General features: G+C 45.0%; 1 protein-coding gene across 1 annotated transcript; it reads left to right on the top strand.

Moving 5' to 3' along the window:
- The first annotated feature begins 1,962 nt into the window (after window positions 1–1,962).
- LOC140917273 (tubulin alpha-3 chain) lies at window positions 1,963–10,175 on the top strand. The gene is made up of 4 exons (XM_073359717.2): window positions 1,963–2,124; window positions 5,906–6,054; window positions 6,670–7,350; window positions 9,879–10,175. The coding sequence occupies exons 1-4, from the start codon at window positions 2,004–2,006 to the stop codon at window positions 10,173–10,175; spliced, it is 1,248 nt and encodes a 415-aa protein (XP_073215818.2). The 5' UTR covers window positions 1,963–2,003.
- Window positions 10,176–10,707: the final 532 nt, after the last annotated feature.

The following is a 10,707-nucleotide window of genomic DNA, read 5'->3' as shown; positions in this document are numbered from 1 at the left end:
GGCGCGTCTAGCAAGCAGAGGCGGACGTAGGCAGGCTCGCGGTTTTGAGGCGTCCCCCGTTCACGAGGCACCATGGTGGGGAGCGGGAGCCTCAGGGAAGCGGGGTTTGGACCGCAGGGTGCCGCGGGGGCGGAAACCAGGCAGTCAGCTGGAGGGAGCTGCAGGCGGGGTTGAGGGGATGCGCTGCGTTTAGGGAGTCGCGGCGGCCGTCAGGTACAGCGAGAATGGGGAGGGGAGCAGCTTCCGCGGGCGTGAAGCGCTTGAGAGGAAATTGGGGAAGTATGGGCAGTCAGTGGGACGGTAGCAGAGTACGCAGCCGCGAGAGGAGGCTGTTGGCCTTTGGTGGTTGGCGCCTCGCGCGAGGCAAACGGGGAGTCTGGGTTGTGTGGCGCGCTGCAGCATGGTATGGGAGGACTGAGGCCGGAGCGGAGCACGTGAGGGGGCCACGAGGGCAGAATGAGGGGAAAGTGCGCGTGTACGGATATCTGCGCGCCAACCAAACGCCTGTATTCTGCGCTTCGGGAAAGTGCCCCTTTTCCCTACATGGGGAGGACCGCGCGCGCAGCCAGTCGTGGGAGTCTGCCCGACAGCCAATGGGGTTATTCTACGTGGGGCCTAGTGGCGGTTGGCAACTTGACGCCTCCTGAGGCGCTGGATGAGCACGGTCCCGGGGCAGATTCAGTATTTTGAGACAGAGGTTTTCGCGTCATGGTGGGGAGCCATTAGGGCAGAGGTCGCGAGGACTTGAAGCTGGGCCAGTGGTGTTGAAAAGGGGCTTGGAATAGAGTAGTGAGGGGAGCACTTGAGCATGAAAGCTCTTTGGGGAGTTCAGGAATCTGGAGTGAATGAGGTGGCAACTGGGGTGAAATCAAGGAGAATTTGAAGAGACAATGAAGCTATGGTGGAGCCAGGTGGAGAAGAGGGGCACAGGCACAGTGGAGCCTGCTTTTCTCCCTCCCAAAACCTATGTACTCCGTGATAAAGGGCCCTGGGGCCATTTAGCTGTTGGAGGAGGCTGATTTAAAGGTGTATGGGTGTGTGGCACAGAAGTGAGTTATGAGGTGATAGTTGTAGGATTAAAGGGTGCTCCTGAGCAGGTAAAGTGACATTCAGGGAGCTGAAGGATAACATTTCTAGATAGAGTAAGAGAAGGAGATTTGATGCCCTTTGGGGAGGGGAGAATATTTCTGAGCAAGTAGTGGTAAGCATACATGAGATTTGTTTAGATACAGCACGGAAAGTTAATGGGAGATTAGGCGATTTGTTTCAGGACCCTCAAAGGATCCAGTAGTGGAGCCACAGAATAAAGAATTGCCAGGCAGATGACCAGAAGGAGATTTAGTGTTCATAGTAATTTTGATTAAGCTAAGAAAGGGTAACTTGTTGGGTAGATTCTGATATCCTTTATCTAATGCATCATTAGACAAGAGATTCAAGGTTTTGGGGATCATTAATATAGACATTTCTGCCCTGAGAATATAATATTATTCAATGAAAAAAACATGAAAATTAAAGAAAGGTGTAAAGGAAGCTAACAGGAACACTTATCAATGATAATATGTATGCAGCATGCTGGAGGGGAAAGATGAGATAATTTAGTATTTGTACAGGTAATTTCATTCATAAGGGTTAAAACTGGAAGATGGAGGAAATTTTGCGCAATACTTTATTATTTAACCATTGGACCAACTTACCAAGGTTTATGGTGGATTCTCCATCACTGACAATTTTTAAATCAAGATTGGATGTTTTGTCTAAAATACATGTTTTGGGAATTATTTTGGGGAAGGTCTTTAGCTTGTGCTGTGCTGGAGGTCAGATTAGGTGATCACAGTGGTTCCTTCTGGGCCTCGAGTCTGTGAAATGAATCCGTTTGTTCCCCGTTTTGTCCTCTTTTACAGCGTGAATGTATCTCTATCCATGTTGGTCAAGCTGGTGTTCAGATTGGCAATGCATGCTGGGAATTATATTGTCTTGAACATGGAATCCAGCCTGATGGTCAGATGCCCAGTGACAAAACCATTGGAGGTGGAGATGATTCATTCAATACTTTCTTCAGTGAGACAGGGGCTGGTAAACATGTGCCCAGAGCTGTATTTGTGGACCTTGAACCAACTGTGGTTGGTATGTATATGAAGTTAAGAGATCTCTTACTTAAGAGTACTTCACTATAATTTGTTTTTCCATTTAGTTTTTCAAATGAAATGAGAACAGTCCACCTTTTAGATTGTGATAGTCTTAAATGGACACTGTAAACTTAAAAATACATTTCTGTCTGCATATTTTTACTGTTAAGTTAATAAGACTATTGTATTTAAAAGAGGCTGAAATGTTTTCCCTTTTAATTTGTGTGGATAGCAAAGATGAGAAAACACACTTTTTAAAAAAAAAATTAGGAAAATATGAAAATCCACAAAATATTGGTTGGGGGTTAAGAGGCAGGTATTGTACTGGAAATTATATTGACTGTCCACTAAAGTACTTTCAACTCATGTAGTAAAAAAAATCATGTTTGAAATGCTGTTCTTATGTACTTTTTAGAAACCATATGTCTGAAAATGCTTTTGCTGCAGTGAGTGTTTGCAGTTTATTTTGTCTCAGACATAGCTGGGAAGATACACAGTTGTAAAGACCTTTCATGAATAAGGTCATTTGAAGTGCACTGGTGGCATCTGAGGAGCATGTAAATGATACCTTGTTTATCTGAAGGTGATTACTACAATGCAGTAGTCTCCAAACTTTTTACACCCAAGATCACTTTTTGAATTTCAGGGCAACCCAGGATCTGCCCTGCCCTTTCCCCAAAGCCCTGCCCCACTCACTCCATCCCCCCTCTCTGCATCACTCTCACTCTCCCCTACTCTCACTCACTTTCACTGGGCTGGGGTAGGGTTTTGGGGTTTGGGAGGGGGTGCAGGCTCTGGGCTGGGGCCAAGGGGTTTGCAGTGTGGGAGGGGACTCTGGGCTGAGCCTGGGGTAGGGGCTTGGGGTGCAGGAGGGGGTGAGAGGTGTGAGCTCTTGGAGGGAGTTTGGGTGCGGGAGGGGGCTCTGGGCTGGGGCAGAGTGTTGGGGTGCAGGAGGGAGTACAAGGGGTTGGGTTGCAGGAGGGGGTACAGGGTGTTTGCTCTGGGAGGGGGGTCAGGGCTGGGGCAGAGTGTTGGGGTGCAGGAGTGGGTGGCGGTGCTGGCTCTGGGAGGGGGGTCAGGGCTGGGGTTTGGGGTGCACGAGGGGATATGGGGGCTGGCAGTTGGGGTACAGGCTCTGGGAGAGGAAACAGGGCTGGGGGTTGGGGTGCGGCCTCCTGCCGGACAGCACTTGCCTTCGTGGCTTCCACTAAGACAGGCTCATTGCCTACCCTTGGCCCCATGTCACTCTTGGAAGGGGCCAAAGTGCCCGTGGAGGCAGGGGGAGTGGGTGGAACGAGGCTCCTTGCATGCTGCCCCTCTCTGCACTCACCATGCCCGCAGCTCCCATTGGCCACTGCTCCCTGTTCCTGGCCAATGGGAGCTGCAGGCAGGAGCAACGTGCTGAGGGAGACCCCTGCCCCCCCCCCCCTGCGGGGCCATGCTGGCCACTTCGGAGAGTGGCATGGGGCCGGGGCAGGCAGGGAGCCTTTCCTAGCAGCAGTCCAGCTGTGCTGCTGGAGATTGTGATTGACAGGGAAATCCTCTAGGATCCACCAGCTGATCGCGATTGACTGGTGGGTGACCCCTGCTATAGTGGCTAATAGACCAATTATCAGACCAGATTGTAACTTGAAATAAAAACAGTTTGTATTTTTAATGCATCTTTCATTTGAGGATTTCAGGTTACTTTACAAAAGTGGGTAAGTAGTGGAATCTCCATTTATAGAAGGCTTTCCATCTAAGGCAGGGATGGGCAAACTTTTTGGCCTGAGGGCCACATCTGGAAATAGAATTTGTATGGCGGGTCATGAATGCTCACAAAATTGGGGTTGGGGTGCGGGAGGGGGATCGGGGCTGGGGCAGAGGGTTGGGGTATGGGAAGGGGTGCAGGCTCTGACTGGGGATGTGGGCTCTGGGGTGGGGATGAGGATGAGGAGTAGGATGCTGTAGGCTGAGATTGAGAGGGTGGGAGGGGGATCAGGGCTGGGGCACGGGCTTGGGGAAAGGCTCAGGGGTGCAGGCTGCGGGCAGCGCTTACCTCAAGCAGCTCCCAGAAGCAGCAGTATAGCCCCGCTCCAGCTCCTATGCATAGGGGCAGCCAGGAGACTCAGCTTTCCACACTACCGCCTCCCCAAGTGCCACCGCTGCAGCTCCCATTGGCTGCACTTCCTGGCCAATGGGAGTGACACTGGGGGAGGGGGCAGTGTGCAGAGCGGAGCCTCCAGCTGCCCCTACATGTAGGAGCTGGAGGAGGGCCATGCTGCCGCTTCCGGGAGCTGCCCCCGACCCTGCTGCCCGGCTGGAGCACCGGAGCAGGGCAAACCCCAGATCCCGCTCCCCAGCAGGATCTGGAGGGCCAGATTAAAATGGCTGTCGGGCTGGATCTGGCCCCCAGGCCATAGTTTTCCCACCCCGATCCAAGGCATAGAAAGGAGAAGTGACTAGACTAGGGTCAGACAAGGTTAATGGCTAAATAGGTAGAACTTGTGTGTTACAGGAATGTTATGACCCAGTGCCTTCAGCCTCCTGGGAAGCACACCCTCATCTGGGTTATTTCTCTTGAGCTTGGCTTCCTAATTTTTTTATTTTTATTTTTTTTTTCAATAAAAAAATATTTTTAAGGATCTTTATGGAACACATCCTTTGAAAAAGCAGCTCCTTAGAGCTTGACTGATACAGGAAGCATTGATTTCCTTTTGAAATGTCACTGCTGCTGTTTCTCCTTGCCACAAGATGGAAATCACTACTTCTTAGCTCCTCCCTGGTGCCCTACCCAGCATCAACGCAGTAGTAATATATCGCTTTTAAAATCAGACTGAAATATAGCATTGGGAGCTGTTCTAGGAATCCCAGTTTGCCTTCCTCAGTTATGAAGATTAAGTACAGTGGCCTGGATGAGAGGCAGATGCAGAAGTAGTAAGACAAATATAGAGGCAAATATAATGACCAGTTTTGGATCCCCTTGCTTATATAAATCTTCTAAGATTATCACTTAAAAATAAATATAAAAATCTTCTTTTCCCCTTATCCAAATTACTTCCATCCTTTAAAACAATGTGATTTTTTTAAAAAAATTTTTACTGTTGTCACAGCATTGAATTTCCATGGTTTAATGTATATCTACCGACTCCATCACTTAGCGTAACTATTGTCCTCCATGCTCTCTAAAACGATTACATACTGTTTGAGCCACTTACAAAATAATAATAAAAAAAAACTATTCTTAAAACCCTTCAAACAAATTGAAGTAAAATGTGAGATTTTTCTCTCATTAGAATATGGAGCTGTGTGTGTGAGGGGAAGTACAAAGTAGGTGTACCAGAGTTTGCAGTTGAGAAAAATTGGGCTTTGCATCTCCTATTCATGTTAATAGCATCTTTTTTTGTCCATTTGACATCTATGCTGAGCTGCAGGCAAAGTTCAACTCGGTCTCTATCAGCTCAGTCTCTACCAGCAATCTAAAGACTTGGGATGGCTCCCAGGGTAGGTCCCAGAGTTCCCGGTGGTCACAGGGCACATCTGCCACAACCACCTCTTTGTATGTACATCGTGTCTCCTGAGCAAAGGTACTGAAATTGTCAGGTCTTTACAAGAGGTGTGTATGTATATATGTATGTGTGTTTATAGCAGGGGAGGCTCTTTATGTCCTCTTCCCCTTCCCCACGCCTGTGCACCTACATAAATGTCAAGTAAGACGTAGTGCTGAGGTAGCACACCAAAATTATCCACAGAGAATGGAATAGACCAAATTTACATCTGAATATTTTGTATTTTTGTAGATGAAGTACGTACAGGCACTTACAGGCAACTATTCCATCCTGAACAGCTCATTACTGGGAAAGAGGATGCGGCTAATAATTATGCCAGAGGCCATTACACCATTGGAAAAGAGATTGTTGATCTAGTGCTAGATCGCATTCGCAAGCTGGTAGGAGTTCAAAGAGCAAGATCAGTATTTAAAATATTTGCATCAAATATATCTCTTGCAGTACATAATTGTGAAACTGAAGGTTATGGAAATATGTAAAACTGAAGGTTCTGGTGTGTTTCTTGTACACCCAATCCTTTCTAGTTACAGAGTGTGTGTGTGTGTACAGTCTGGTGAAAAAAATTTCCCTGGAAGCTAACACCTCCCCCCCCCCATTTACATTAATTCTTATGGGGAAATAGGATTCGCTTAACATGGTTTTGCTTGAAGTTGCATTTTTCAGGATCATAACTATATGTTAAGTGAGGAGTTACTGTACATCCGTACACCATCACAAAAAAAGTCTATACTGGCTATCTTTTTCCCCATTTATAGCTGTAAAATCCTTTTGTTTTCAGTAAAGCTGCACAAATGTAACTAAGGGCAGAATTTGGCCTTGCATTTGGGATTGGCTTAATTGTGTTGATATATGCAAGATAGAATAGAATCCATTTACACTCTCATAGCTGTGGGCCATAATTTGCTTTCATTTACATTGGTGCTACTCTGAATCAAATCCTTGGACCTCAGTGACCGTTCCTTCCCATTTTTGTGTGGCTTTTTTTTCTCTTCTAGGCTGATCTGTGCACAGGGCTGCAGGGATTCCTCATCTTCCATAGTTTTGGAGGAGGCACTGGCTCTGGATTTGCATCTCTACTCATGGAAAGGCTTTCTGTTGATTATGGCAAAAAGTCCAAACTAGAGTTTGCAATTTACCCAGCACCACAGGTTTCTACTGCTGTAGTGGAACCCTACAACTCCATCCTAACTACGCACACAACATTGGAGCATTCTGACTGTGCCTTCATGGTAGACAATGAAGCCATTTATGATATATGTCGTCGCAATCTAGACATTGAGCGTCCTACTTACACCAACCTAAATCGACTCATTGGGCAAATTGTCTCATCCATCACAGCTTCACTGCGTTTTGATGGAGCTCTCAATGTAGATCTGACCGAGTTCCAGACCAATCTTGTCCCATACCCACGAATCCATTTCCCACTGGCAACATATGCACCTGTCATCTCTGCTGAAAAAGCATACCATGAGCAGTTGTCTGTGGCTGAAATTACCAATGCTTGTTTTGAGCCAGCCAACCAGATGGTAAAATGTGACCCTCGCCATGGCAAGTATATGGCCTGCTGTATGTTATACAGGGGTGATGTTGTTCCCAAAGATGTTAATGCAGCCATTGCCACTATCAAGACTAAGCGAACAATTCAGTTTGTGGATTGGTGTCCAACTGGATTCAAGGTATTTAGAAACTTGTCACATTGCTTAGTTTAGAAATTGTCAGTAAAACATTTGAAGGTAGTTTTCATACTACAGTGCAGTAATGTGCACATTGTTGTACTATTCATATGTCAGGTCACATTTTAAATATGCACGAGTAAAGCCTGTAAAGAGTAGCTGCTTCTGTAATTTAAATTTGTGATCAGAACTATATTTTTACAGGTTTTTTAAGTCATAACCTACTAATACGGTACTTATCTAAGGAATTACCTAGGAATGTGGCTATTCCTAGGTAATTAACTGATGCACTCAAGTTCATTTTCAAAACAAATGCCAATTGTGTAATTAAGCTAATTGGAGGGATTAACATTCTTAGATCCAAGTTGTTAAAGGAATATACAATAGGACAGGGGTTCTCAAACTTTTTTGTTCTGAGCTCTCACTCCCCCCATGCAATAAAAACTCCCCGGCCCACCTGTGCCACAACAGCTGCTTTTCTGCATACAAAAGCCAGGGCCCCATGACACAGGAACCCCCACAAAGCTATTACATTGCTTAGGCTTTGGCTTCAGCCCCAGGCAGTGGGACTTCTGCTTTCTGCCCTGGGCCCCAGCAAGTCTAATTTTGGCCCTGCTTGGCGGTCCCCCTGAAACCTGCTCGAGGCCCCCTAGGGTGGGCCCCAGGCCCCTGATTGAGAACCACTGCAATAGGAGAATGGTACAAAATACACAACACTCAGTGAATGCAAATACAGGATTTTGATGCACTTTTCTTTTTCACAGGGTTTTAAAAACTTCGCCATTCAATGTATTGAGAAATGTAAATTAACCACAGACCCTCTACCAGCCAAACAAGTAACGTTGCCTGCCCCTCACATACTACTTACTCTAAATAATGCTTCAGAATCACTTTGTCTATTGCCATAAACCACAAGTGTCTTTTTAGTGGATGATTGGTACACACCTCTGGATGATTATGGTGGCTGACTTAATCCTCCTGATAGTGCATAAATTACTTAAGAAATACACTGTGGGCTGGCTATTGCTATTAGGCCAAGATTTCCTAACACCCCCCCGTCCCCCCCAAAAAAATTGGGCTTCTAAATCTATATTTTTGGTTCCTAAATACACGTAGAGTAAGCATTCTGAAAAATCAGAACAACTCTCATTAAATTAATTAAGGACTGCTTGGTACTCAGGATTTTTGAAAATCAGGTCACTTATTTATTCAGGTGCCTGGGTGGTGACTTAGCCTAATAAAAGATAGGATACTATTAAAAAATCTTGCCCTGAGAATTTATCTACTTTAACATTTCAGCTATCAAAGAGATTTTTTTAAAACCATGTCTTTAGGGGAAGCAGATTATGAAATTGTAACATGGTTCCTTACCCAGGTCAGCATCAGGTTCTCAAGCCATGTCTTGGTTTACTTCCTCACCCATGTCAGCTCGCTAGTGGTTCCAACCCAGCACCTGGTGGATGAATATTTAGCTGTCAAGCCAAATCAAGTGTCCATTCATTGCAGGGCATGGAAGACCAAATACAAAAAGAGCCTTCAGCCTTTTTCAGGATTCAATAGTCTTTCAGTCCATCTAGCTTCAGAAGTCTCCTTGGTCCTCCCCAGCCTGTTAGTTGTCTTCCCCACAGGGTCTGTCCTGGTGTCCTCTCCAAAACCCTGCAAACTGAACCTGGTATTTGAAAAGGAAGGTATTCTTTCTGGCTTATGCAGCATCACCTATAGCAAAGAGTCTGCTGACCAAACTACCCTTACTTGTCCTTGACCCAACCCCGTTTTCTTCAGTGGTGTTACACACGTAATAGAATTTGGCCCTGTAATCGGGATTTAGTTGATTCCATTGATGAAGCACAAAACAGCATAAACTAGCTTTTTCACTCATAGCTGTGCTAACACTGCAGGCTAATGAGTAAACAATAGTGACATCGTTATCACAGAGTAAAAAGATAGACTGAGTTCACAAAAGAACCCTGCTGGTGAAATTCATTTACTCAACATCAAATAAGAGTCAAATGATGTGACCCTTACTCAGCATGAGCAAGGGGGCAGAGTCAGGGCTGTGGACAAAATTAGGTATTATGATAAAAATACACATACTGGTTCTCAGAAGCTGAGAAGTTACTTGTGATGACATATTGTGGCCAACTCAAAATGAGGTTGTGTTTAGTGTTTTTCTTAAAGCTCCAGCTGCTGAAATGATATTGAATGAGAATTTCAACTTTCATTTAAAAAAATGTCTAGCCTTTGTGGTTTCAGAGACTAGCTCAAAAATATGAAGCAAGTGCACACTAAAGTCTCAAAATAGGAGGCAGATAAAAATAACTCAACAGTTACAATTTGATTTTTTTTTAAGCCAATCTCATGATTTTCAGAAGCTGGATTTAGGATTTTTGAACATTTAGAGTTGGCAATACTTGCACAGTATTGTCAGTATTGTCCGCGTGTCTTAGTTTGCTGAATAAACTATGAGAAAAATAGAAGAAATGGACACTTTGAAATACTAATTTAAGGTTGCTGTTTTTGTTTCCTCAAAGGTGGGCATTAACTACCAACCTCCCACTGTAGTGCCAGGAGGCGACTTGGCCAAGGTGCAGCGTGCTGTGTGTATGTTGAGTAATACAACTGCTATTGCAGAAGCCTGGGCACGTCTTGACCATAAATTTGATTTGATGTATGCTAAGCGTGCCTTTGTACACTGGTATGTTGGAGAAGGGATGGAGGAAGGAGAATTTTCTGAAGCCCGGGAAGATTTGGCTGCGCTTGAGAAAGATTATGAAGAAGTGGGTGTAGATTCTGTGGAAGCAGAAGCTGAAGAAGGGGAGGAATATTAAAAGAGAGTCTAAAGTCAGAAAATGTTTATGTCAAGAGGGTTTGTTTTTTTTAACTCAGTTCACTTGTTTAGTTTTCAAATAAAAGTTTAAATGTTATAACAGTATTTTTGGTTCAGTGATTATTTACCAAAAAAATTACAAAGCAGGAGTATTTTTAGGCTAAACAGTTAAGTAATAAAAAGTGTACTTCAGAAGTACTTGTCAAGCAACAAGAAAAGGATGTGGCCTGATGGTAACGTGGAGTTTTGTGCCAACTAAAATGGAAATAACCTATAAGGTACATTGAAATGGTGGTTTAGCATGCCCTTTGCTGCTTCTGAAGTAAAAAGCTGTGCATTTACAAACCTCAAAAGATGCAGTTTAGCAACAGCGAAGACCCAGCAAAGTGACAGCTAGAGCTGCAGGCCCTGGCGATCACATTTCAAACATCTGAGGGGGCGAAGTGGAGAGGGTGATAGATAGATTTTTATTTTATTTATTTATTTTTTTAACAGGAAGAGGATGGGGGGCAGAGACCATATTGTTTCATGTA

The sequence above is a fragment of the Lepidochelys kempii genome, chromosome 9 (assembly GCF_965140285.1).
Source record: "Lepidochelys kempii isolate rLepKem1 chromosome 9, rLepKem1.hap1, whole genome shotgun sequence".
Lineage (NCBI taxonomy): Eukaryota > Metazoa > Chordata > Testudines > Cheloniidae > Lepidochelys > Lepidochelys kempii.
This window is presented reverse-complemented; position numbering and strand designations above follow the sequence as displayed.